This window comes from Xiphias gladius, chromosome 6 (assembly GCF_016859285.1).
Source record: "Xiphias gladius isolate SHS-SW01 ecotype Sanya breed wild chromosome 6, ASM1685928v1, whole genome shotgun sequence".
Taxonomy (NCBI): Eukaryota; Metazoa; Chordata; class Actinopteri; order Istiophoriformes; family Xiphiidae; genus Xiphias; species Xiphias gladius.
Genome location: NC_053405.1, coordinates 29,959,666 through 29,987,573, shown reverse-complemented (window position 1 = coordinate 29,987,573; position 27,908 = coordinate 29,959,666). Strand labels below are relative to the sequence as shown.

At 38.9% G+C, this 27,908-nt stretch overlaps 1 protein-coding gene across 7 annotated transcripts; it reads left to right on the top strand.

The window, feature by feature from the left end:
• Positions 1-435: 435 nt before the first annotated feature.
• kdm4aa (lysine (K)-specific demethylase 4A, genome duplicate a) lies at positions 436-27,467 on the top strand. Of its 7 annotated transcripts, XR_005707582.1 has the most exons (25): positions 436-537; positions 2,089-2,258; positions 3,859-4,034; positions 4,220-4,334; positions 4,541-4,734; positions 5,727-5,776; positions 7,056-7,159; positions 7,334-7,471; positions 8,634-8,860; positions 9,591-9,745; positions 11,046-11,452; positions 12,099-12,198; positions 12,335-12,519; positions 13,925-14,129; positions 14,501-14,577; positions 16,160-16,215; positions 17,090-17,198; positions 19,620-19,808; positions 20,024-20,194; positions 21,396-21,515; positions 23,815-23,907; positions 24,077-24,323; positions 24,477-24,518; positions 24,741-24,764; positions 27,008-27,467. XR_005707582.1 is itself a non-coding variant. In XM_040128739.1 (22 exons), the coding sequence occupies exons 2-22, from the start codon at positions 2,121-2,123 to the stop codon at positions 24,215-24,217; spliced, it is 3,147 nt and encodes a 1,048-aa protein (XP_039984673.1). In that variant the 5' UTR covers positions 436-537; positions 2,089-2,120; the 3' UTR covers positions 24,218-25,077. The 7 variants fall into 7 exon arrangements, 4 of the variants coding, with proteins under 4 accessions (XP_039984673.1, XP_039984672.1, XP_039984674.1 ...); XR_005707581.1 differs by having other exon boundaries at positions 24,077-24,518; XR_005707580.1 differs by lacking the exon at positions 27,008-27,467 and having other exon boundaries at positions 24,477-25,077.
• Positions 27,468-27,908: the final 441 nt, after the last annotated feature.

The window sequence follows — 27,908 nt, the reverse complement described above, 5'->3', positions numbered from 1 at the left end:
ACAGTAGGTAAATTTTTTCATGCAATTCATACTCGGAAAATAGTTTGATGGTTAGAATCAGATTTAATAATTGGAGGTCTCGATACTGGTTAAAATTACTATGTATATGTTACTATACAGCTACATGCGCACATTTATAATTTGACAAAGAAACTTTATATACATGCGCACATTTATAATTTGACAAAGAAACTTTATATTCAGAGAATTATCATATCAGAATTTACACCAGTTTGTTTTAGTCTCTGACAGACTGCGAACCCTGGTGCAGTTTCATTTATCAGCTGAGCTTTCTGCAACTAAAACATAAATGAGGCATGGGCTTGAAAACAGGGCGTTGTGATTGGCTAAGGACACTACGGAAGCCCCTCCTCTCTGAGCACCATGTAAACAAACACAACACTGGGCATGCGTCACTGGAATAATGGAGGACCGTCTTTCCTACCCTGATGATGGCTGTATTTCTGCTCCACTACCTGTGATCTGAGGAAAAAAAAAAAAAAAAAAAAAAAAAAACTCGTCTGCATTTCAGCGGGTGTAAGTTAATGTTTGTCACTTTAGAGTTTGTTCTTTTGCTGAGAGGAGAAATAACTCTAAGTTTGTACACAAGAAACTGACGGTCAGCAACAAGCCGTGTTTGCTAGTCGGTTAGCTTTGAGCGAAGGCAGCTGTCAGATCTCGGACTCCGCTACACACTTAGCGGTTGCTTGTGCTTTCAGTAAATTATTATCCGGTTTCACAAAGGCAACTGGCATTGCATGTAAATGCTGGTTACTTGCCGTTTACTCCTGAATATGACAATGGTTTGGTTTTTGTTGACTACACTTTTAGTTCCCGGGACACAGAACAAGCTATCTTGCTGTTAGCAAGTTAGCTAGCGCACTAGCTAAATATTTTTTCCAGGAGCAGCGCTGTCAGTGGGCCACAGTGTGTAACAGACGTGGTATTCACCCAATCACAGACTGAGGAACAGAATCAGTCAGGATTAACGGCAGACCCCCAAAGTAAAGTCCGTAAAGCCAGGGTTTAGTGTATATTACCTGCAAGCTGAAAGTTGATCATCTTCTCTGTTGGTTACCGTACAGCAAGAGATTCTCGTAGTTGCACATCACTTAACTAATTTAGTCAGTGGAGGTTTATGGAACCTCGGTGAACGAAAAAAAATAACAATTTTTATTATATTACACAACTTTATACTTTGGATACAATTTTGGAGAAAGTTTTCCCGTTTACACAGATAGAATAAAAGTTTCACATATCTTAAATTGGGTTATAAATAGTTCTCTGGGTTTCAATGTTAGTTTATTCGAAATATGTAGTGGTATGTGTTCTACTCCTGGTCTTGTGTGTTTTGGGATTGATAAAAATTGAGAAGCATACCTTTTTTCTATTTTTAAATATGGAATAAAGGTTTTACAAATGTGGGACTAGGTCTCTGGAGTCTACTTGCTAATCTAGTTCATGTTTGACAAGTCAGAGTATGGTGGTTTTTGAACTCGATCTGGTCTAATGTGGTCGAAGTATTGTTTTTTATTCTGGACCTTGTCTAATGTGGTCTGGATGGAGAAAACAGTAAAACTTCCCTTTTTCTTTTTCAACAAATAGAATAAAGCTTCCACAACACTGAAGTAGGGTTTTAAACAGTCCCTGAAGTGAACTTTATAACCAAATCCAGGTTTTAAGTCTAGATATGGTGGTTTTTGAGCTAGATATGGTCTGGATGAAGAAAAAGCAGTGCAATTACCCATTTTAAAAGTTCAACTAATCTGACAAGGAGTTTAACAGCATTAAGGTTGTTACTATGATATTTAGTACAATTTCAATACATTTAAATGGCCAACATAGAATTGGCCAGGAAATATTACCCCTTAAGTTTCCCCTTAACTCCTTAATTGTACAGCAACTTCAGCAGTGTGCTTGAGCCAGTGGGTTACTGTCAAGTGATGACACAAAACTGATGCAGTCTGGGTCACAGGCTGAAAAGAGTTTAAGATACTGCTTTAAAGCAAGTCAGACACTGTCAAACGTAACTGTCACGCATTTAACCTAGATGTTTTCATGATCATGTCCATGTTTTCCAACAATCAGAGTTAAGGTCAAACTAACAAACCCAAGGCAAGATGACCACAGACACGCAAGCCCAAAGCGTAGCCTCCAGGATAATGACATTCACCCCCTCTAAAGAGGAGTTCAAGGACTTCAGCCGCTACATTGCCTATATGGAGTCACAAGGAGCACACAAAGCTGGAATGGCAAAAGTAAGTAGCGTCTGTTGTGTTTTTTCACATTATTATGATAAAAAGTGTTGACTGGTTATCTCTCCTTAAATGTAATTTATGTCCTATAGCTTATACTGTTTGTATTTGGGATAAGCAGTATTATATTAAAACAAGACATCATTATTAGCCATGCTTGACTCAGTAGTTAATAATTACTAGTTCATCGTGCACAGAGCAGGCAGTACATAAAAACTGATGAACAGATGGAAGAATGCTGGATGGACATTTGCAGCTTCCCGATTCAAGTTGAAAATATGATTAGCCCAACACATTACCTGAACCAAATCCCTGCCAAAAAAGGCTCTGCTGTGTCGAGGGAACTCTCGGTGAATCCAGGCATTGATGTGGATTCCACTGATGGATCTAACCCCCCAAAACAAAATTATTGCTCCTTGCTTGATAATTATGAGCAGGGAATGCATAGAAACCCCCAAAACAAGAGAACCACTGCAATCCACCATCTTGAATATGAAACAAGCATGTTGCAATTTAAATAAATAAATACAAATGCCACTTAAGGTGGTCTCAGACTTTTGGATCCCACCATACATTGCAAGGACTACAAAGATTCCGCAGAGATACGCATAGATTCAGCGGCATAATAGCAAACTGAGTAGCCAGCAGCACAACATCACCTGCAAGCATGCAGAAGCCATAAATGCCAATAATTCATGCTTAACACAATTTTCATCTTTACAGCATCAGCACAGCAGCCAGGCTAAACTGAGAAATAGCCACCAATGATGCAGACATAGCTAACTTTCTGGCGTTGCAAATGAAAAACAATTAGTACTGAGCCAAAACATGTCATGTTGTTATCAATGAATGAAAGCACAAGCAACACAGCAGCAGATACTTAGCTCAGCCTGGTGTAATGGTGAGTTGAAAAGTGGTGGATTAAGAATGGATGCAGTGCTAAAGCAAACATCTCTCCGGCTGGAATCATGAACCAAAGGCTGATTGACAACTGGCTGCCTACTGCAGAATGAGCAGTCTAAGAAGTGCGTTGCTAATCGAGTTGTTCGAAATGAGAAGCACAGACACTGCCAGGTCTGATGCGACAGCAGACAGCGTTGGCAAGAGTGAGATTGTCTGAGTAACAGTTTAGCTCAGGTTTTAAATCAGAACACATTGGCACATTTTTGTGTCAATGTATCAGTTGAACTATCTATACTCTAATAGTTTACATGCTACATTGTGCATAATATTTGCATAATAATTCTAGTGTCATCTGCTTTGTCAATTTTTCAATTGGTGTTAAGCTACTGTAAGTGAAACAGCATGTTCCACATTAAAAACCTACCAGTCAAGGGAGGGATAATGCCCTTTGAGCTGTTGGAAGTCTTTTAATGTGAAAAATCTGATGTTTGATGTTGAACGGATGAGGATTATTTGAGTTTCACTAGCAGTAGCAAAGTTGAAGCAATTGGAAATAATTATTGAACTGTGCATGACATGTTGTCTTGATATATTTTCATCAGTACAACAGAGTCATGTCATTCTCGCAACTCTGCTGCTCTGAGGTGCTCTTCTCTAAATGCTGTTGTCAGTGTGTTTATGTTCTCTTTGCCTCTTGCAGGTTATTCCCCCTAAAGGCTGGAAACCTAGACGGACCTATGATGATATTGATGACCTGGTGATTCCAGCACCCATTCAGCAGGTGGTAACCGGCCAGTCAGGACTGTTCACACAGTACAACATCCAGAAGAAACCAATGACCGTCCATGAGTTCCGCAAGACCTCCAACATGGACAAGTCAGTTTTCATAGCCAAATTATAGTTGACTGATTAACAGTTGATTAATAAATGTTTTTCACACATTTACTATAAGACAACCTGTTAGAGTATGTGATCTCCATAGGCCTATATCTTTGAAATGAGCTCTCTCCTTGGACATCAGATGGTTTTCACTAATTATCCCAAAACATTTCTCTTTGTAGGTTCTGCAATCCACGATATGTGGATTTTGACGAGCTGGAGAGGAAGTTTTGGAAGAACCTGACCTTCAACCCACCTCTTTATGGGGCTGATGTCAGTGGAACACTGTACGATCCAGTGAGTGGTAATAGGTTGGATAATGCTACCAACTGGAACTTACATCTCTTCATTGTACTAAAACAAACCCTTCAGTTTTATTCTCACACACCCAGCCATCTCTAGTAATTTCCCCTTTTTTCTGGATCAGTTAAACGTGCTACATGTTTCATTTTTACATCAGTGTTACTGTGACTTACAGCCTCTGATGAACCCCTCCTTTGCAGGATGTGACTGAATGGAACATTGGCCATCTCAACACCATTCTGGATACTGTGGAGAATGAGAGTGGGATCAAGATCAAAGGAGTCAACACACCATACCTGTATTTTGGGATGTGGAAGAGTGCCTTTGCGTGGCACACTGAGGACATGGATCTATACAGCATCAACTACCTGCATTTTGGAGAGCCAAAGTCCTGGTACAGTCAATGACACACCGTCACACCGTGCTGGACAGACACTTCACACATTGTCTCTGCTTTTTAGCTTCTCACTGCTGCAAATGTAATCACAGCATCTGTTTTAATAACCTAAATGTAAAAATACAATAAAACTATCAACAATTCTAAATTACCACTGCTGACATATAGTCACTTGCAGATACAAGAATGTGAAACAAAAACATTTCACATGCCTAGTTATATAATGATTTTGTTGAGATAATGAGAAAACATCCTACTGTTCCTATATTAACATTGATTCAGTGCATTCTGGAAATCACTTTACCCAAAATACCCTGTAAATTTATGAAGTTTCCTAGAAATGATTTTAACAGTAAAATCAGAAAGATTCTAGATTTATCAGGACATTAGCACTGGAACAATCGGAACAATCAACAGCTCTGTGTATCTGTGTATAAAATATTCACATACATCTGTATTTTTCATATTTACCAGAAGAGAGCATTAGGCACGGCAACTAGAATTTAAAAAAAGAAAAAAGAAAGAAAAACTTGGAAAAAAACGATTTAAACAATATTCTTTTCTGCTAAATAATTATGAAATATGGTTTAAAAAAATACTGTCATTTAAATGAGGTTTTTTTTTGCTGGAGGAGATAAATAGAAACAAAATAGTAGTGTTACAGCTCTCGTTTTAGATACATTGAACATTTTTTGTGGAAGATAAAACCCACAAAGATAGTGATAATTGTTGCTGAATGTATTGGTGTTCCCTGCCTTAAAGTTACTACAGTAACCCTGAGAATGTTGAGCTGTTGTTGAGAGGAGTTGTTCTTCTCTTTGGTTATTACTTATAGTCTTCGTTCTCAAAAACAACAAAAAACCATAAACAAGCAGAGGTGTCATCCAGAGTAAAACATACTTTACAAAGACTGTAGTATTCAGAGGAGGCAAGGTTTGCTCTCCTGCTATCATCATATTGGATACATTTGTACTTTTGTTGCTCCCCAGGTATGTTGTCCCACCAGAGCATGGGAAAAGACTGGAACGACTTGCCAAGGGTATGTAATGGGTTCTTGCAAAACTCCATAAAGGGATTTTAATCTAAATAAATCCCACATGAAAATGGACCATTCATACTGTTATTTCTCTCATTTTAACCAATTAGTGCAGTGCCCATTGAAAATGTGCTTGTTATCTCAATAAATAGTTAAATATTTTATTCAATCATCCAATCATCATCATCTAATTTCCACGTCAGTGCTGTGTTATGATATAAATAATAATACTAAACCCTATTTGTCATTTGATACCTGATCAGAAAATACTGGACCACAAATTCAAAAGGACTGCTGAGACACACACACACATACTCGCTCGCCAGTTTATTAAGCACATCTAGATAAAATCCATTTATATGAATTAAGGCTGATTAGGAACACGTCTCACTATAACCCAGTGCATTTCAACAGCACCACAAATTACAGCCTCCAAAATGACCATTAAAATACATCAACATCCTCTTCAACAGATTCAATAAAAACTGAATGTTATAATCCTCATGAAGGGAGGATTTATTGCAGGCCTGTTGTATTATACTGCATTAGTTTTATCTAGGAGTACCTAATAAACTGATAAGTGAGTGTAGATTAATTTACTAACTGTGTGTCAGATTTATTTCCTCACTGGAGTAATGTGCAGTTAAGAAAATCCCTGCCAAATGGATTTTTGCATCAGCGAAGAAAATATCTGAAACTATTTAACGTCAGTTGAAGCCATTTTCCCACTCACACCAGGCCGTTAAAGGAAACAGAAACTATACAACAGCCAAATAACAACGTTAGATGACACATGGTGCAACGTAATGTTACCATAACAGCAGCGGGGCATAAATGACTTGTTCCTCCTGTTAATAATCCTGATATATCATCATGCTTGCGTGGGGATAAAAAGTAAAGAATACACAGGTGAAGTTTGAAGTCGATAATATGAGTAGTTGTCCATAAAATAGAAGGACACAGGGAAGGAAGACAGACTGACTGTTTGTGTGATAGACAGACAGACCGACTGATTGACAGACAAATTGACAGACTGATAGATAGATTTATTTCTCCATTTATTAGTAGCACATTGCCACATGTCTCTTCAGCTTGTCATGCTCAGTGGTTCTAAAGAGGAAAAACTGCTTTCAGTGAACCTTTATACTGTGTAGAAAGTACCTTGCAGACCACAAAAGCAAGTATGTGTACATATCCCATTTAACAGTTTAAATTAAAATACAGGAACACAAGCAATAGGGTCATCTGCACTGGTTGTGTTGATGGTTTCCTGTATTTCCAGGTTTCTTCCCAGGAAATGCTCAGAGCTGTGAAGCCTTCCTGCGCCACAAGATGACTCTAATTTCACCCTCAATCCTGAAAAAATATGGCATACCATTTGAGAAGGTGACTTTTATTTTACTTTGTGTTGACCTCATGACATTGTGGAGAAAAAAGAAAATAAACTTAATGATTAAATAATAATAACGATGAGATTATTATTATTTAATCATTAAGAGTGGAAGTTTTCAGCTAAAAAGGTGTGGGCCCTTGTAATTCTGTGTGTTGTTTTTAATTCAGGTCACTCAGGAGGCTGGGCAGTTCATTGTAACGTTCCCATTTGGCTATCATGCTGGTTTCAACCACGGCTTCAACTGTGCTGAGTCCACCAACTTTGCCACCGAGCGATGGATTGATTACGGCAAACAGGCAACACTGGTACACATGAACAGCTTGTGATTAATCACGTGCAAAAGCTCCAGCCACATCTATGTAGTGATTCGTTGCTGCAAAATTTCAAAAATTCATAGGGATCGTGGTTTATTATGTCACATTATTTTGTCAAAATACCTAGCTTGCAAGTACCAAGTAATAATTACCAAAAGAAGAGTAAGGTTACTGACACACCTGTTTGCTGATTATTGGGTCATGAATAATAATGGACAAGTGGAAAAAAAGAGCACCGTCGTACTATAATATTCAAGTGGTAGTCGCTATGTTTTCTAACTTTTCACGATGAACTGCTAAATACATGGAGGAGGACACAAGCTCAACAGAGCTCCGTTTATCTGCTTTTCACTTTCTAATATATGAAGGAAAATTCACCTATACAGATTGGGAGATCGCTTTCTTGACAGTTCCCATGATCAGTAGATGGATTTAATAGTTGTTTACCATTTGAATTCATGCCAAGATCTGTCATCATAAAATCATCTATCATTGTAAAGTGGGAAGTCAAACCAGACTTTGTTTGAACTGAACCGCCGAAGTTCCAGTGTTCATTAAACCCTGCAAAATGTAAGACAGTGTTGGATGGAGCGTACTGATTATTATCCTGTTCTTAAAGCCTTACAAGGCCAAAATGCTAAGGCTAAAATAATCCTGAGTTTCACAAAGGTCATGAGGTTAAAATAAGAAGAATTCATCCTCAGGGGACCATTGTTGTCCGTATAATATTTTATGGTAGTCTATATAATGAGATCTTTCGTGTGCCAAGTTGACAGATTTATTGGTGAGTAAAAGGGGAAGCTCATGGACTTTCCATATTTGAAAGGGTTCATCCTCTGGGGACTGTGAGCGCGCTCAGTAAATTATGTCTTCCATCTAACCATTAGATTTTAACATTGCATGTGTACAAGTGAAAATTTTGACCTGATGGTTGCTCTAGAGGAAAGGTAAGGGGCCCCAAACATTCTTAGAATCATTCTCTCGGAACTTAGATTTTCAAATATTCAAATCTTAACAAGAATATCTGAATTACTGAAGAGAATACTATCAATCTCAACAATTAATTCAGCTTTTCTCCAAGCATTATTCTGTACTGCTCTGAGTACCACAGTTCAAACCTAGACTAAAATGTTGATCCATGTTTTCCTCCCAGTGTTCGTGCCGTCAGGACATGGTGAAGATCTCCATGGATGTGTTTGTACGCAAGTTTCAGCCCAACCGTTATAAGTTATGGAAGGCAGGGAAAGACAACGCTCCGATCGACCACACCAAACCCACACCAGAGGCTGATGAGTTTCTGAAAGAAGACAAGACTGAGACTTCAAAAGACAGTGAAGCTGGATCTGAGAATCCCACTGCGCCCATGCAGGAGGGCAAAAGGTCTGGATTTACAATCGCAACTAATACATCTCTACAACATTCAGTGGTTATTCTACTGTGGATGTGAATCGTTGTCCACATTAATGATCAGTAATTCATTATGAAATGCCTTGAATTTTCCTCACTGAAAGCTTTACTTAAACTATTTACATGGCATATTTTTGCAGCACTACTCGTGTTAAGGATATATTTTAATCCTAAATTAGATATACACAATGTTATTACAAAAGTGAACACGTCACCGCTAATGCAGCCAAATTTTCTGTGCTGAATTTGACTGTCTTCAGTTCAGTAGTACAATCAGTTTTTTGCCAGTTCAAACGGTTTCAGATTCAGTTCACTACAAAACTAGTCCTGTACTCAAGAAGCACTGTTTATAAGGTAAACGTCTTAGCAGCCAACTATTTGCAATAATTTTCACATTGTAGTTGTTTGGATTTTGCAGTCTTTTAATAAACAAGGGATTAATGTACTGTGCATCACAGCTGAACTGACACCAGTGCTCTAAGTTGCCAGAGAGGGGAGCTGCGGCTAAAAGCCACTGATTTGGTCTGTGACACTGGTGATTCAGTGCAGTGAGTTCACTGTGAAGATGTGCTAAAGATTCATAGGTGCCTGTACTGAAACCCTCTACTTCTCTCAGAATTCTTGCTTGACTGTCACCAGTCTATGAGAAACAGTGTTTCCCTTTGAATTCTGTCAGTCTTTAATAATGTCTCCCATGCATCAGTCCGAAGCCTCAGACTGGGACAAAGCGTCAGCTTGAAGCTGTTGAAGATGTCAAACCTGAGCTGATTCTGAAGGAGACTGAGGAGGTGGAGCCAAAGAGGGCCAAGCTGTCACGCAGAGAGTCTCCAACTAATGTCCCTGTCAAGCCAGATAAAGGTACTGCACAGTTAGTAGAGGTCTTTGTGTCAGCAGTTGGCATTTGTGTTAAGTGAAAAAATAAATTCAGCCTATGAGTAGAAACTGATCTTTAAACTAAGAAAAGCATTTTTAAGACGAGAGCATCAAACTTGAGTAAAAGGAATGTTCTGTTGCACACTTGCTGTGCCCTCTGTTGAGCTTCATTTTTGGTGGGGTTTACCAATAGCAAAGCTAGTTACTAATGCAGGTTTGTATAGTTAGGAGTCTATGCAAACTTGAGTTACTCCAGGTCACTACTATATAATCGATTTCAAAATTGGACATGCATCCCAGCCTCTGTTTTTTTTTTATCATCAGCCATCATAAGAACTTTACAGGCTTCCAGGTACTGGACTGCAAGCATATGAATCAAACAGACCACAACATCTTAAGAGCCAACTAACTCTCCCAACTTTATATTCCATAAAGTTCCGTTATCAGATTTGAATAATGGGCATCCAGTAACAAGCACAGTATATTCGGATGATGACAGAACCTTTGTGTTTTACTGCTATTTTTTTCACCTTTTTCTGATCAAAGTCATTTCATAATTTGTCATTTCAGAGTTTCAATACAACATTTATAATTACATATTATATAGTAGATACTACAACTGGATAACTATGTCAAAGGAGGTTCCGCCATCTGGTTATCAGCTGGCTTGGTTAACCCTGCATTTTCCAATCTGCCTTTGAACATGTTCATGAGAAAGAGGCAGAGATTGAGTATTTAATATGATATAAAATTATATTGTTAACACAGTGGGTTAATTAGTTTATTTCAGTGGTGAACTATGAGCTGAACAATACAGACTCAGACTCACAAAACTACAATAAAATGAGAAGTAATACCCAAATATAAAAGCAAGGCTAATATAAAGGGTTGCAATTACTGTCCTGACACTATGGGACACTTTGGGACCATGATCTGCAGTCTATTGTAGAGGGAAGTAAATTACAATATGTTATTTGTGCAGTTTTGTCTCAGGATGAACAAACTACTATACATATGAAATATACTCCAGAGCAGTGTAAGCAAAGGTTGTTTCTGCTGCCCAAACAGGGGGGAAGATTACAGATGATCTAACTGTGTGAAAAAGGCTTGATGAGTAGAAGAACAATCAATGTCAGATAAGGGCTATCTGACTGAAAGGTTATCCACAGTAGATATTTGAGAAAGTGGTATACTTAACCAAGGTCCTCTAATGGTTTGGGAGAAACTACATTTAGTAGTATCAGTAGTTGCAATAATGTGCACCATTTCTCAATTATTCTTTTAGACACGGTGAACGTCAAGCTGGAGCCTAAGAAGGAGAAAGACACCAAGCCACAGTCTAAATCCCAGTCCAAAGCAAGCACTAAGAAAACTTCAAACAGACGAAGCCCGTCAAAAAAAGAGAAGAGCAGCGTATCGGCTGCAGACGCCTGTCCTCCTGAGCCTGTCGACAGCCAGGTGCTGGTTCTGTGCGCTGAGGAGGCATGTGGCAGTGAGGAGCCTCAGCTGGGCAGCAGCTGCAGCCCAGCACACAAATTATTTCAAAGGACGCTGAGCCCCGCAGACGTCCTGCACGTCCACAGTTATGCCAAAGGAGACTACGGAGAGGGAGAAGCCCCACCCAAGGAGGAGAAGAGGAGTGAGGGTAGTGACAATGAGATGCAGAAAGACAACAGACTTGTTAGCAAAGCGGTGAGTGGATGCATATGTTATACACACCTAATACTATACTGCACGTTGAAGGACCATAGCTGTGGTTTCTGCATCTTTTAGCCTTGCGGCAACAGCATAAGTTGTGTACACTTTACACAATTGCTAACATTTTCTCCAAAAATTGGTTCGGTGCAGTTTATAAAATTTATGTGTTAAGACTTGAGACTTGAATCCATAGCAGTGATCAACTCACTGCCCTCATGTAGTTTTTGGCTTGGTATTGCTTTCAAAAATGCTGAGATTCAGCTAGATTTTTTGCATTGATAAGCCATCAAATCCAAAACAGAAAAAAATGAGCAAACACACATAATGTGAAAAACGGAGTTGTTGTTTGTTGTATTTAAAGGATGTCATTCATCAGCCAACTCTTAACCCAAATAACTGAACATCCTTGAACACAAAAGCGTTTTCTTTTGTTTTTTTAACTGACCTTGTTGCTTATAGACACTAGAGAAACCGCACCTAAAGATAAAATAAAAATGACAGATATTCACTATGATGGGTTACCTATGTGGTACAAGTTTTAGTTCTATAAGCATGCAGAAATGCTAAACAACCAGTATGGTCTTTTGAAAGAAATTTCCAGCATGGATGCTGAGGCTAACAGTAGGTGTTTTCTCTCCAGCAGATGGCAGAAGAGGTGGCTCAAGATGGAGAGCCAGAGAGCGATCTAGGACAGCTGCCAGGCCACCATCCACTCATAAAGGATGGCATGAGTGATGACGGTCAGTCACATCAGCAGTAAAAATTTAAGGGGGATGCTGCACCATCGCACTTAATATTAGCACTTAATATGAATGCCTAGTATTTAGAAATGCACGTTAGATCTCTAACGAGAATGTTAACGTTGCTGTTGTGCAGAGGCTCCAGAGAAGGCCCCCCCAGTAGAGGAGGGCGGTCTGGAGGGGGAGAGCTGGGCCAAACCTCTGGCTCACCTGTGGCAGAGCAGACCTCCCAACCTGAAGAAAGAGAGGGAGTACAACCAGCGCATGGGCTCCAAGCCTCCATACTGCTCCATCTGCATGTTGTTCCACACATACCAGCAGGTAATCCGCACCAGAGCAGATTCCACTCATCTGTTGAGCTGCACCAACATGTAGACCACACGTTATGGGGACCAGCAGGTGTCTCATGGACAAATGACTGAATAGTTCAGTTCAGTTCAATTCAATTTTATTTATATGGCGCCATATCAAAACAGGGGTTATCTTAGGGCACTTTTCATGTAGAGTATGTAGAGTCAGACCAGTCTATGGCCTGAAGGTCTAATTAATAAGAGTAGGAGCTGTTACAGTAACAGTGTGGCTACTCCGGTCAGTGGGTGAGGACTGCTCTGAGTGTTATCAGCAGGCTGACACCTGTGCTTTGGTGGTGAGCTGCCTACAAATACTGAATTCATTCACTCACATTAATATTAGATTAGGTTATGACATTTATTCATATGCCCCTTTCCCCTGTTTCTACAGCTGTAACGCTACATTGATGTTGTTTCAGCAATACTGACCAGCTTTTGCTGCTATCAGTTAGCTGCACATAAACCACTATGTAGCCTTACGTTAATGCAGTGCAAAATAAACAGTGACAGTAGTGAGACCCCGGACAATCTAATCTAAATAATGTGCTTGTCTTTATTGCAGTTTTGTTTTGATTTTGGATGGAGATGTATGGATTATCCTACACATTTTCCCTGCTTGCCTGTTAAATAGTGTTTGGTTATCTGTGACATCCCTTGAACATAATGTTAAATCAATATCTCCATTTCCATGGCCACTGGGTCAACTTGATCTGATCATGAGGACCATGTGATACAGTCTAACATTACAGAGCAAGTGAGTAAGTGGACCTTTAAGCTATGATTCTCAACTGCTGTTTCCAAGGTCAAGATTAAAATTTCAAGATCAGTATTAAGATTTAGATAAGATTGTTTTACATTATATTCTGTTAGTTCTTGCACACAAATAATAAATTCAAAAGCATGGTTTGTGCACACAAATTCGTTTTTTTGTCTGTTATGCCTGCTGGTCTCCTTAATACATTTAAGTGTTTGCATTAAAAATATCACATTTTTATTTCCGAGGCTGACATTACTGTGGCATTTCCCATTTTTATAATTTTTCAATAATTATGTGTGTACATATTAAAGTAGATACATTTGTTACATCACAGAGCTTCAGAGCATTACAGAGTTGTAATTACAGGTTTCCAGTCTGTTAATAAGTATTTAAGTGCATGACATTTTGCCTCAGGCACTATATAAAGAGGTACCAACAGAGATTATGGAGGATAATAACCTGGATGGGTGGAATAACAGTCAACATACTGCTTGTGGACCAGCAGTGGTGTGTGGGAAAAAAAGTTGTAGTTTTAGTAAAAGTCCATATTAAGAATATGATAGTAACTGTTGCACAGTGTTGTAGGCTTCATGCTTGTGTGTGCTTTGCCTGCTGTCAGACTGAATGTGCGAACAGTGTAGACAGTCCTGTCGTGGTGCCTGGTGGGAGGATGCGGACCAAACCTCTGATCCCAGAGATGTGTTTCACCACCACCACAGACGAGGACTCTGAGTGTGAGCAACAGCCTGTCACACCTCATCTAGAGGAAGATGGAACCAGCCTCCTCATCAGCTGCTCTCAGTGCAGCGTCCGGGTCCACACCAGTGAGTACACAAACATTTGAACTGAGAATATTGGTTGTAAACGAGTAACACAGCCTGTGTGTCTCACATTTGCAAGCACATAATCAAGGTGTTTTTACACAAACCCTGTTAACTGTATGCGTCTCTTTGCTCAGTTTTAAAAGCCCCAATTTTCTCATATGTCATTAACACAGAAATGTGTTTGACTGTAGAATTAGACAGCAGCATTTGATGACTGATCTTGGACATAACACAGCCACTTAAAACTGTACTGATTTAACACTGTCTATGGGTGGCAGCACATGCTAAGAGAGGCCTTTGTAATGACATGACAGTCGGTCTCAGTCAGTGCACCAGTGTGTCACCAGTGTCTCTGTGTTTGTATATTCCAGGCTGTTATGGTGTGGATCCAGCCAGTGTGAGCAAGGAGTGGAAATGTGCGCGCTGCAAGGTCAACGCCATGACTGAGGTCAGTGAGCACTCCAGAGTAAACTTACTCTACATGTTGTATTGCTGTTTAATTAGCGCCGTCTTAGTAGGTCAGCGATCACATTATTTGTGATGGTCAACTATAATGGTCCGCAGAAATGAGGATTATTTCTACTTTTACTGATCTCCATCTCTTGTTTTTCGTAAATGAAATATTGTAAATATACTAAATAAATTAAATGCTGAAATTTCAGTATAAAAAACATTATGTAATAACTAATAACAGGTTTGCTGCCCATTAATAGCAGAGCTCACACTGTAAGCTCACTCACTAAATTTTCCCCAGTTTTTTGCTCATAAATCTGGTTAGTAGTGTTGGTAAAGGTTTGATGTGATTTTTATAGCGATAACACCATTTGTGATGTACTTATAAAGAGCCTTTTTACACTGAATAATCAGCACAGAATGATGCTGCAGTTCATACGTGTATACTTTGGAACTGAGATATGTCTGCTTAAATGCAGAGGCTCACGTGTATGGGTAAGGTGGATTTATACCTCTGATAAGAGGCTACAGCGTACGGCGGCTATGCGCGTAGGCTCCAAGGTTACATCAAAGCTGAAGTAACTACACGTCAGGGCTACAGTGTGGATGGAGATACCATGTGGGGAAAGCAAGAACTGTGATTGGCAGCTTGTGCTTTCCCTGACCTATTTCTGATGCTGGTGGAGTTTTGTCTAGAGTGAAGACAACATTTAGGAAGCTAAAAAAAACGAATCTCAGTAGTCCTCTTCTTTTCAGTTACAAGCATCTAACAAAGTCATTACACTTCAGACCTTCTGCTCACCGTGATCATGTCTCTGTATGACTGAATGAATGTACACACAGCAATTGCATAGAGGTAATCTCCTATTCAGTAACAAGAAACAGGGAAATACCGTTATACATTACCTCTATGTAACTCCATAGTAGTAGAAGTAAAAGTAAATGAAAGAATGAAACACAGTTACTGTGCAGAATATAAAGCATTATATGGGCTGATCATATACAACACATTAGTCTAGTGTTGCAGAGGTGATATCAACAGGCGAAATCCGCCTCTCAACTCTAAATTAACAACAACCTTTCAATAAGTCAGCTGCTGCTGCTCATAACATTGCTGGTAACAGAAGCCCGGTGTTAAACAAAGCATTTGGTAGTTTCAAAACGATACACAGAATGAACTTCATGTTCTAGCTGCGGGTTTATGTACTCTGAGTTTACTATCCTCCGTAGTTTCAGACGAAGATTCTGTCCCGTTACATTACTGCTATATAATGTTGAGCTGGAGATGGTTATATATAGCCGTACAAACCATAGATCACATCCACAACTGTTTGACCCACATAAGCATGAGATAGGCGTAGTTTAGTGGTCATTTAAGAATTTAAACTATAGTTACATGTTTAACTAACACTGCCTCTTTCAGTTTTCCAGCTGCTGTAGCTGTAGCTGCTGGTTTTGACAATGGCTGCAAATAGAGTTGAATTTTCATTGACTACTACTTGCTACAACAATGAAAGTGAGATTTTGCTTCATATTGTTTGTCTGGAAAGTTGATTGGTGCCATGTCCTTTTTGCAGAATTGCTGCTTGTGTTCACTGAGAGGTGGAGCCTTGCAGAAAGCCAACAACAACAAGTAAGTTGCTCCAGTCATCAGGAAAACAGGTGAACGAACGGGAAAAAAATACATTGAACTATTTTAGTACATATGCACTTTGATGATGGTCATTTATCCTTGAAATAGATAATATTTAATTATTCAAATCAAACTGGTTTAAAGTGCTAAGCTGCTCATTAACAGCCAAATATGGGAATTCTGAGTCAGAAAACTGGAATAGTCATGATCCAACTGATTGAATATTATGTAGGGATGCACTGTTTATTGATGACCAATATAGTATTGACTGATAAATAAGAAAAATCAATCACTGATGTGATTATGGAGTTTCAGTCATCACTTTCATATGATAATCTGGAGCCTTGGCTGTGGGATGCCACTCGATACCAGGTTCGCACACAATGCGGCAACAGAGCAGGGACAATAGCAGAGAGAATGAAACTTGAGGTTATACTTTACTCCAGTTTACTATCGTATAGATATCGGCCACAAATTAAACAGATATTTGTTGTTTATTGTGCACAATAAATTATACCATTATGTGCACATCTGTTATAATATTTGTCAGAATAATTCTGAAACTCGGTTTTCCTTTTGCTGTATCTTTTTAGCTAGAGTATTGGATGCAACTCATTAAATATCAGCATTATCATATTTGCGCTAATTCAGGCCCAGCATGTTGCCAAGGTTACAGGATTTAACACTTGAGCACAGTAGACCATGTATCTCCAATGCGTTAAGTTGTATTTAACAGGAATCAGCTGTCATAGTGATTTAGAAAATGGACAGAATAGGCATCTTACTGCTTGATGAAGCCAATATGACAGTTGTGAACAGTGTGAACAGTCTCTGTATGTGTGCGTGCGTGCGTTTGTGCGTGTGTGTGTTGCAGGTGGGTACATGTACTATGTGCAGTGGCTGTACTGGAGGCGCGCTTTGTCAACATCACTGAGAGAAGTCCTGTGGATTTAAGTGGTATCCCTTTGCAGAGATTTAAATTGGTGAGTTGAAATAACAGTCACACTTTAATGGATAAGCCTGGTATTCAAATAATGGCTGGGTCTCAAATAATAGCCAGCATGAAAAAAATAAAAACTCATTGCTTCTAAAGGTCAGGGGGAGTAAAATCACCTGCACTCTAGTAGTTTACATGATCGATTTATGGCCATTAAAATCAGTGTACCGACAGTCATCTCTCTCTCTGACTTTAACAGAAATACTGTTTTTTCTTCAGTAATTTGTTCCAGTCTCCACTACCTTGCTGTTTGTTTAGTAGAACAATGCATTTACCAGCCATGAAATTTAACATTTCCTGCAGATGAATTTTAAGGCCCACCAGGAGCAGGTGGAATTAAGCACTTTGAGGTGCAGGAAGGCTTTTAATGTGAAATACCTGAGCAGGATGTGTTGACTTCCAATGACAGTAGTTTAACAGCTATTTTAAAAAACAGCAAAAAGCAACATGAAATAATTTGTGAAAAAAAAACAAGGTTTTGTCGGAGAAGAGAAAGTGTTTCCAGTATTTTTCCTGTAGGGATGTCCTGATGCAAGTTGTTCAGTATTGGGTATCTGCTGACACTGTCAGTTCCGATGCTCATATCTACGTAAATACTGATTAAATATATATCAGACACATTGAACTAATGTCTGTAGCCTACTAAATTTGGCACACCTTATTTTTCACAAGCATCTTGATCTAAATACTTAAGTTTATAAGCTTAATGTAAAGTTATGACATGAATGAAGTTGCAGATATGAAAATGACAGTCTAACTGGGAGAATGTGACTCCTGCCACTGTCGTGAAGCAATCAGCTGATTTTACTAGAGAAGACATATCACTCTGTTGTTGTTGGAACTAGAGAAACACTCAGTCCCAACAACACACAACTTGACCAATTTTGGCCTATAATTAAATTGCTCACGAAATTAATGTCAATTATTGACAGCTGCCACCATCGACGTTTGTCAGTTTAACTGGTGAAAGTGATGGTCAGCATTGGCTAAAAATGAAAAAACTGCTACCTGAGGGTTTTGTAATCATTTGCCAAAAAGAAAGAGAGGAGAAATATGAGATTTGTTAGCATCAGAGATTTGCAAATCTGTCAGAACTCATTAACTCACACTGGAGTGAAAAAAAAAAAAACCCTACACAACATCTAGCCAGGTTAATAACACTCTCTAGGAGGTAAGCATATCACTTTCAGAGTCTACAGTCAAGAGACACCTTCATGAATGTAAATACAGAGTAATACCCAAGAACAGAGAGGCCAGATTAGACTTTGCCAGAAAACCTCTAAAAAAGCCTGCCCTGTTCTGGAACAAGATTCTTTGGACAGATGAAACCCAGATTAACTTGTACCAGAATGATGGGACAGAGAAGAGTATGGAGACAGAAAGGAACGGCTCATGATCCAAAGCCACAACATCATTTGTCAAACATGGTGGAGACAGTGTTATGGCATGAACATGTATGTCTGCCAGTGGAACTTGGTCACTGGTGTTTATTGATGATGTGACTGCTGATGGAAGTAGCTGGATGAATTCTGAAGTGTATAGTTCTCTACCATCTGCTCAGATTCAGCTAAATGCTGCAAAACTGATATGACGGTGCTTCACAGTACAGCTGGTTAATATCCCAAAACATACTGCAAAAACAACCCAAGAGCTTCTCAAGGCAAAGAAATGGAATATTCTTTAATGGCCAAGTCAGTCACCTGACTTCAACCCAACTGAGCATGCATTTCACTCTCTCAAGACAAAACTGAGGGTAGAAAGACCCACAAACAAGCAGCAACTGAAGGCAGCTGCAGTAAAGGCCTGGCAAAGCACCTCAAAGGAGGGAACTCAGCATTTGGTGACATCCATGGCTGTTAGATTTTTAGGCAGTCATTGACTGCAAAGGATTTTTATCCAAGTATTAAAAATATATAGTATATTTATAGTTATGTGAGTTTTTCCAATTACTTTTGAGCTTCTGAAAATAAAGGACTATATATAAAAATGGCTGTAAATTCTAAATGGTTAATGTGATATTTTTGTTAAACCCATTGAAATAAAGCTGAAAGTGTACACTTCAGTCACATCTTGATCAGTTTGTTCCAAATCCATTTTGCTGGTGTACAGAGGCAAAATTACAAAAATTGTATCATTGTCCAAATACTTATGTACCTAACTGTATGTCCCAAAATGTGGTTATCTCGGTGCTGCTGCATCCCATAGAGCCAAAATGAGGACAAACTCGACACTGAAGGATTATCCAGCCATCAGTACTGCAAAATCTTGGAGCCCTATTGAGCTAACAAGATGTAGTGTTATGAAGTGTAAAGGATTCAGCTGTACTCAAACTTATTCATCTTCGTGAGTCATTTCAAATCTGTTGCAGTTTCCTGAGTCCTGGTTCCTCTGGGTTTATCTCTAACAGAAATGTTACTACTGTAAGAAGCGGATGAAGAAGGCATCTGGCTGCTGCGTGCAGTGCTCTCATGGCCGCTGTCCCACTGCCTACCACCCCACCTGTGCACAGGCTGCTGGAGTACTCATGCAGCCGGATGAATGGCCCTTTGTGGTCCATGTTACTTGCTGTCGACACAAAGGACCCACTCAGATTGAGGTAAGGAGCTGCTGAGGATCTGGTAATCTCCTCTTCAGGGATTTACTGTGAACTAGATGTGTACCTTTTTACTTTTTTTCACTGCTGGTACAGCAGTGAAAGTGTTGTCCAGTACTGTTACATTAAAATAACCCAAATATCAGAGAACACTGAAACCGTTTCCAGTCAACTTTAGTGAGGCGTAAAAATGTAATTTCCTGCATCTCCTCTGACAGCGCAATAAAGCAGCCATGCATGAGCTGACTGTGGGACAGAAGGTGATATGCAAGCACAAGAATGGCCGCTACTACCAGTGTGATGTGGTGCAGCTATCTAAAGAAACATTCTATGAAGTCAACTTTGATGATGGTTCCTTCAGCGACAATCTCTTCCCTGAAGACATTGTGGTAGGTTCACTGGTTTATCTCAATCTTGATATTTAAAAGAAACAAATGAAAAAATTACACACAGGTAATAAAAATCTGGAATCTTCCTTTAAAGGACATTAACCCTCTTCTAAAGCAGTAGGGTTAATTTTGAAGAATCATGAAAGATTTTCCATTTATATTTAAATTCCTCTCCATCTATATATATTCCTCTACATTTATGAAATCATTTTTTTTCCATTTTCTTTTTCTATACCTCATGACAAAACATACAGTACAATGTTACAAAACATTTTGCAGCATCGTATTGATAATACTGTAAATTCTCAAATACTAGCCTTTTTTTTTTTTTTTTTTTTTTTAGCTAAGTCCCAGAGAGAACCAGACCTATATGACTGAATTTTCATGGAAAGGCCTTTATTTCTAATTCCCCCTCTTACCCAGTTAATTTAAACTCAAAACTTCCTTTGTGTTTACCTTGTTGTCTTGATAAATGCAGTGTAATGTCCTATTCTGCAGCACTTATTCCATCATTACATCAAGAGTCATGTCAGGCGTTCCACTTTGCCCTTTTACACTAATAATGTTAAGCAATTGTTAATAGAATTCAATGTTTCCTTCAGAATTGTCACATTCAAAGTCTTTTAATGTGAAGAAATGTTGATTGCTGTTGACAGTATCTTAACATCTGTAAAAGGTATGGCAAAGAAGAAATGACTGGAATCAGTAAAAGTATGAAAACATTATTATTATTATTCTGTTAGAAAGAGAAGCTGTACTTATGGAATTAGTGCTGTGGAGATGGACAGTATATTGAATTTAACACGTGAGCTGTTGTAGCAGGCTGCAGGTAATTCCACACCCCTCAATGTTTTTTGCCTTTATTAGTGACCCGCCTTTATTTTTTTCCGCAGGCTGTTAGTTGAGGCTTGGCCATTATTTGAATGCTGGCTTTTGAGAATTCATGGTATTTACTGGATGTTGTGTAATGGATTTTCCCTTTTGTTTCACTAATGTACCACAAATGAAACAGTTCAACTTTTAATTTCTAATTCACAGATAATCACCACTGAGGATATTAATAGTTTTACGTTAAAAATAAAACATGTTTGTCCTCCTGAATATTTCAGTGCATTATGGCACTAGACACATTTCATGGTGCATATAATCTGTGCCTTTTTTGGTTTTCTAAGAACGCTACAATGTGTGATTTATCTATTAGAGCCGAGACTGTGCTCAGCTTGGACCCCCACCCCAGGGTGAAGTGGTTCAGGTGCGATGGACAGATGGCCTAGTGTATGGGGCCAAATTTGTGGCAGCTCATGTCATCCAAATGTACCTGGTAAGAATTCTTTTTTGGGTGTCTTTTGTGTCACATAATCAGATTTGATTTACTGTGATTAATAGCATAATTTGTAAGCTAAAGAATATAATTGCCAACGTGGAAAACAGAAAATACTGAAGTGATTTCAAAAAAAATAAATAAGAAATTAACAAAAAGGTGCCTATACCTACAGTGGCTTCAGAAAGTCTTCAGATCCCTTCACTTTTTGCACGCTTAACTGTCTTGTAGATTTAATTTTAAATGGATAAAATTGGCATTTTTGCTCATTATCCACACTTAATAATCCATAATGACAAAGCGAAAACATCCGTCCGTCCATCCAGTTTCTGCCGCTTATCCAAAGTTGGGTCGTGTGGTAGCAGGTTAAGCAAGGCGGCCCAGATGTCCCTCTCCCCAGCAATGTTTTCCAGTTCTTCCTGGGGGATTCCAAACCCAAAGGGAGCAATTCACTGTTTTCCGGCAGAGAACCATGGCTTCAGACTTGGAGGTGCTGACTCTCATCCCGACCGCTTCAAACTCAGCTGCAGTGCACGCTGACGGTCACAGTCTGATGAAGCGAACAAAACCATGTCATCTGCAAATAGCAGAGAAGCAATTCTGAGGACATTCCCCAGCTGCGCCTTGAAATCTATGAAGATCACAAACTTCGTGGACAGGATTTCAAGACGCAGCTGGTGGGAGAAGAATGCCTGGTTTAGGGGCCAAAGTGAAAACATGTTTTTAGAAATTTTTGGCAATTTATTAAAAATAAAAAACTGAAAACTCTCATTTTCAAAAGTAATCAGACCCTCAATTCAGTACTTTGTGGAAGCCCCTTTGGCACCAATTACAGTTTGAGTCTTCTTTGGTAAGTCTCTATATCCTATGCACCATTTGGGCAGTTTATCCCATTCTTCCTGGCAGAGCCTCTCAAACCCCCTCAGAATGAATGGGAAGCATCTGGGACCTGTCATCTTCAGGACTCTCCAAACATTTTCTATGGGGATTAAGTCTGGGGCTTGGCTGGGCAACTCAAGGACAGAGACTTGACCTGTAGCCAGTCTAGCGCTGGCTATATGCTTCAGGTCACTGTCGTGCTAAAAGGTGAACCGTCGCCCCCATTTCAGACTGCGTGCACTCTGGAGCAGGTTTTTCTTCAAGGACTTTTTTGTCTTTGGCTGCATTCATCCTTCCCTCAATTCTGCCCAGTCTCTTCATTGTAGGGATGGTATTAGCCAGATGATGAGCAGCGCCTGATGTTTGCCAGACATAGTGTTTGGAGTTCTGCCCAAAAGGTTAAAATTTTGTCTCATCAGATCAGAGAATATTTTTCCTCATGCTCTCACAGTCCTTTAAATGTTGTTTGACAAACACCTATCGGGCTTTCATATGTCTTTTACTCAGAATGGTTTCTGTCTAGACACTCTACCATAAAAGCCTAATTAATGGAGTGCTGCTGAGATGGTTGTCCCTCTGGCAGGTTCTCCCATCTCTGCAAAGGACTTCTGAAGCTCTGATTGAGTGACCAAGGGGTTCTTGGTCACCTACCTGACCAAGGTCCTTCTTGTCCAGTTACTCAGTTTTGCCACACAGCCAACTCTAGGAAGAGTCCTGGTGGTTCCAAACTTCTTCCATTCCACAAGTTATTGAGGCCACTGTGCTCCTGGGAACACCCAAAGCTTGAGAAGTGGTTTTATACACTTGTCCTGATCTACACCTCACCACAGTTTTATCACAGAGGTCTTAAAGTTCAATTTCCTTGAACTTCATTACTTGGCTTTTGTCCTGACATGCAGTGTGAATTGTGGAACCTTACATACACAGGCATGTGCCTTTCTAAACTATGTTCAATCAATTCAGTTTGCTAAGCTTTGGAAGAAAACATAAAAACATAAAACATAGGAATCCTCAAGTTAGGACTTAGACGCCCCTTATTTTTAAGCGTTCCTCATAACCAGCCAGATAGGAGCTGCTCTTAGCTGTAGGGTGTTTTGTGAGTATGCCTCCTGGTCTTTACCATCGAACCTCCCATCTTTGAAATGTCCTTTCCAAGCAGAATCACTGAAGTTGTTTCAAGAGAGAAAAGTTGCTCACATGCTTCTTTCCAATATTGTTCTTAAGATGTTATGTGATGTTGGCTGCTTTTTTCTTTTCTTGTCTATCCTTATTTTTTGTTCGTATTATGGAGCAGGTAGTAAGCTTTGTGTTTGAAAAGTGATATATAAATTAAATTTGTATGATAATGACCATGTGAGGAACTGCACAGATCAGCTTGGTTTGTTTCCTGACTATTCTTTGCTACATTTCTGGAATACAGGTGGAATTTGAGGATGGGTCGCAGCTAACAGCCAAGAGAGATGATGTCTACACTCTGGATGAGGAACTCCCTAAAAGAGTCAAGTCCAGACTGGTAAGTGCAACCCAAGCCACTCACATATTTTCACCTAATAAGCTTTGTCTAATCTTGGGGGTTCATTTAATAAGGAATGAGTTGGAACTTCAAATTAGTAAAGCTAGTGAAAGACAGTAAAAAAAAGAAGTTGTGGTGTTATCATGCAGCTTTGTGTTTGTCTCTGCAGTCTAAAGCTTCAGACATGAGATTTGATGGGATCTTTGAAGAGAAGGAGATCATCCAGGAGTCAAAGAGACAGAGAGTGATCAACTCGCGTTACAGGGGGGACTACATAGAGCCTGTGATTTACAGAGCCATCATGGAGTAACCCTCGGTCCCTGTCTGCTCACCCACACACCACCAGCACTGACAGACTGAACTGTGCTCACTGTACCCTAACTTTGCAGCTAGCCACCGAGAGAGTGTAGCTCCAGGTGACTTCCTTCAAGATCTGCTTTGGACTGTTCTCTGTTTTTTAATTCTCATTCATCCATCTTTGTTTAGTCAAAGAGAATTCTGTTTGCTTTGATTGTTTGACTGTGATTAAGGCGACAGCAGGATTTTTTTTTATTTTACTTTTTCCATAGGACTCCACACACGGTGCAGTAAGCTGACGTACAGCCCCGGCAGTATGTAACAGTAGGAAGCAATATAAAAACGGCATATGGCATTCAATAAAGTAGCATTTTGTCGAGGCACCGCTAAAAAAAGACAAAGCAGGTGTTAAACTTCATGTGAAATGTACTTAACACAGCTTTACTAAACATTTCAGTGAACTCTACCACTTCAGTGTTTACCTAAGTTTAAAGGATAATATCAGTATCATTTTATTTCTTTCCTTCTGCCATCAGTGCCTATGATATGGAACCCGACAGGTAAAAGTTTTAATTCATTTCTACCCTCATATTTAGAATTTCTAAATGACTAAATTGTGCCCTCAAATGGCAGAATTAATTCTGTCAAATTAACACCCTTTGTAGCAAGTATTCCTTTTGTTCTTGTCACCTCCACACTCTTTAATTTAACTAATTTGTGTGCCCAAATTATTAATTTGAGGCTGTGATTTAGTAAATTATCAAAAGTGTTTAAGTTTAGCAGTATCAGTTAATCTGCCAATTATTTGCTCAATTAATCAACTAATGATTTTGTCTGTACAATGTCATGTTAGTGAAAATGCTCATCAAAATTTCCCAGAGCTGAAATTAAAATCTCATTTATTTGCAAATTACCAAAAAACCACTGGACACATTTTTGGGGCCACTGGGGGTCTGAGGCCTCAGGGCTACTGCCCGCTCTACCCATTTGGTAATTAGGCCTTGCTGACTGGTATGTGCCAAATTTGAGATCCAAACCTGACCGGAGACTCGGAGCCATATTTTTGCATAATTTCTTTCGTTACCGTTAGTTGTCAGGCTAAGTTGGCCACACCTTTCTCTTTTGCGCCTCCCATTGGGCATTGCGCCTCTACTGGCAACAAACAGACATAGACTTGCACATTGAGAGAGAGAAATTTCTCAATAAGTTACATTCAGATATGACCAAATTCAACACAATATCCCTATGTTAAGATGAAAAAAGTCCTGTATACAACCCGAAAGATGGTGAATAGGTCAGGTAGCAGAGCCCAAGGTGTTTTATTAACATGAGCTGATAAAGTCACTGTCAGAATCCATTGACATGGTTAGAGTCTAACCATGTAAAAGATCTTTACAGGCATAAATCAGAAAACAAATTGCACTGGTATTATCCTTTAATTAAAGGAATACTTCACCCAAAAGTTTTGTGTCAGTATGCTACTTACCTCTGATAGACTGGAATGACGTACAGATTGTTTGTACTTGCGATCCTTCATGAAAAACATACATGGCAGCCATTTCTTCAAACACTGAAGTTACAGGTAGATTATTTTCAATAGCAAACACACCAAAAAAAAAAAAAAAACACCTCAAAGTACTGGGTATGGCTTGAAATCTTTTTATACTAGTGCAGGTACTTTTACGGAGTCTCTGTTTTTAAAATGTTTAAAGATAAGAATCCAAAGTTCTTAGATGTTCTCTAAACACAAGTAGCAGTATATGAACATTGCCTAAATGACATCCTCTAAAATTGGCAAAATTTCAGTTGTAGTCAGGAACAACCTGATCAAAGAGTAAGTTACTACCCGGTGCTACAGACACATCTCGGTTGGTACCAAAAAAGTAACAAACGTTTTTAATAAGGATTGGTTGAGCACAGAATTGTTTTGTGACCATAGTAACAGTAATGTTACACAACAATCCTATCTCAAAGGTCCGTTTTCTAGCTTGTCTCTGGGCTTTCAACTGCAGTCTGAAGCTCTGAAAGAGCTGGTAAGTGGCCTTTGAGTTGAGATTTTTCTGTTATACATATATTTGTTATTTACAAAAGTGTGCCAAGTGTGACAATTTACAGGGTAAAAATCCATTCAGGTTTGACGAGCAGCCCTAGTGTTTTGGACACATTGAGCATACCGATGGAACTCTGCAAACTTTTGGACGGTTTCGCTGAAATGTTTTTAATATTGTTTTCATATCTCCCTGGAACTTCAGTATGTCAAGAGACTGCTCACACTTGTGAGTATAAACGTTTCCACCAGCATTCCAGACTACATGGTTGTAACAAATGGATACAAAAGTGATAGTATAGGGATGAAGTATTTCTTTAAGTGGGAGCAATGCCATTTAATCTACTGATTATGCCTCCTCTTTACCTGTATATTAACTGCATTCCTTTACAGAACTGAATATAGCTTCTACATGTTGACTTGTTTTTACCAGCCTATTTATTGAGGTGCTTTATAAAAGTAACCTCTGCATTACAGACATGAGTCTGCAGTAATACTGCAGAGGTTGAGGTTGATGATGTATGTTCTATTTTTTCTACAGTAAATAGATGAATTTTAAAGAATCCATTCAGATTTTTAATGCGCTTTGTCTACCCAGTTGTTTCCTCACTCTTCTACTGAAAGTTGTGCATTGCACTTTTTTTTTTTAATTTAAGTCCAGTTTGAGAGGACATTTGAATAGATGTTTGCTGCCATTGCTAATTTGTTAAAATCTCTTTTAGAATGTTAATTGTACATTTATAAAATGTCTTACAGATTGTGCGCCCCTCCCTCCTGGCCAAGCTCATTGATCACATTGCACTTGTTACTTAGACATGGTGGCCTTCAGATGTGATCCTTTGCCTGTGAACTGGTTCTTGTTGTGGTCTGAGACTCCAGACAGAGGAATGCTAGTGTTCGCCAGTTCAGACACCCTGCTTTCATCAGTCCAGTGCAGAATAAATTTATTTTATTCATAAAGTATCAACAGAATTGTACATGGGGGATTTTCTATTCTATTTTATTGCTTTGTTTTGTAAAACATGTTCTATGTGTATTTTCACAGAAACCTGTGAAGTGTAAATGTCATGTAGTCTATTTTAAGATGTTACCTGTTGACCCAGGAGATGAGCAGTCCGTTACTGTTGTCTCCTCCTGAAGAGAAATATCTGAATTTCCAGATTATCATTCAAGCATTTTGTAAAGTTCATTTTTTTGTTTCAGTAAAGAAAATAGCTTCATGGCAATTTGTCTGTCTTCATTCCACATTTACTCACGTCTTATTTATCGTTCATGGTGCCAGTTTTAAAATGATACCCTTTATAAAGGTTTTAAAAGTTGTAATTTATTTGCAAGCCAAGTAATTAACTAAGCCATTAGTGAGCAGTGTTTTTGAAAAATCAGTGGAGAATTAATAATCAAGTAGTTAATAAATTCGTATGTGTTTCTCCTGTTCCCTTAAATCATCAAGTATGCAGTTATATTCTGATAAGTTATATTCAGTTATATTCTTCAGTCCTTAATAAAGAGTAATAAACCATCACTTTTGCACTTCAACATGTTTGTACAGTAAATGTTAAGTCTTTGACAAATGGTTTTTACAATAATGCATCACTGCATCCGTAAATTATCACTTTGATATTGTATTATTTTCGGGGCACTCTATGCCTTAATTAGA

What these genes read in the sequence shown, in the direction of transcription:
- kdm4aa (XM_040128738.1), top strand. Translation starts at nt 2,121, where the DNA reads ATGACCACAGACACGCAAGCCCAAAGCGTAGCCTCCAGGATAATGACA. An exon ending in GTGGAACACTGTACGATCCA is followed by an intron (nt 4,335 to 4,540) that starts GTGAGTGGTAAT and finishes CCTCCTTTGCAG; the next exon opens with GATGTGACTGAATGGAACAT. An exon ending in CCCTGTCAAGCCAGATAAAG is followed by an intron (nt 9,746 to 11,045) that starts GTACTGCACAGT and finishes TTATTCTTTTAG; the next exon opens with ACACGGTGAACGTCAAGCTG.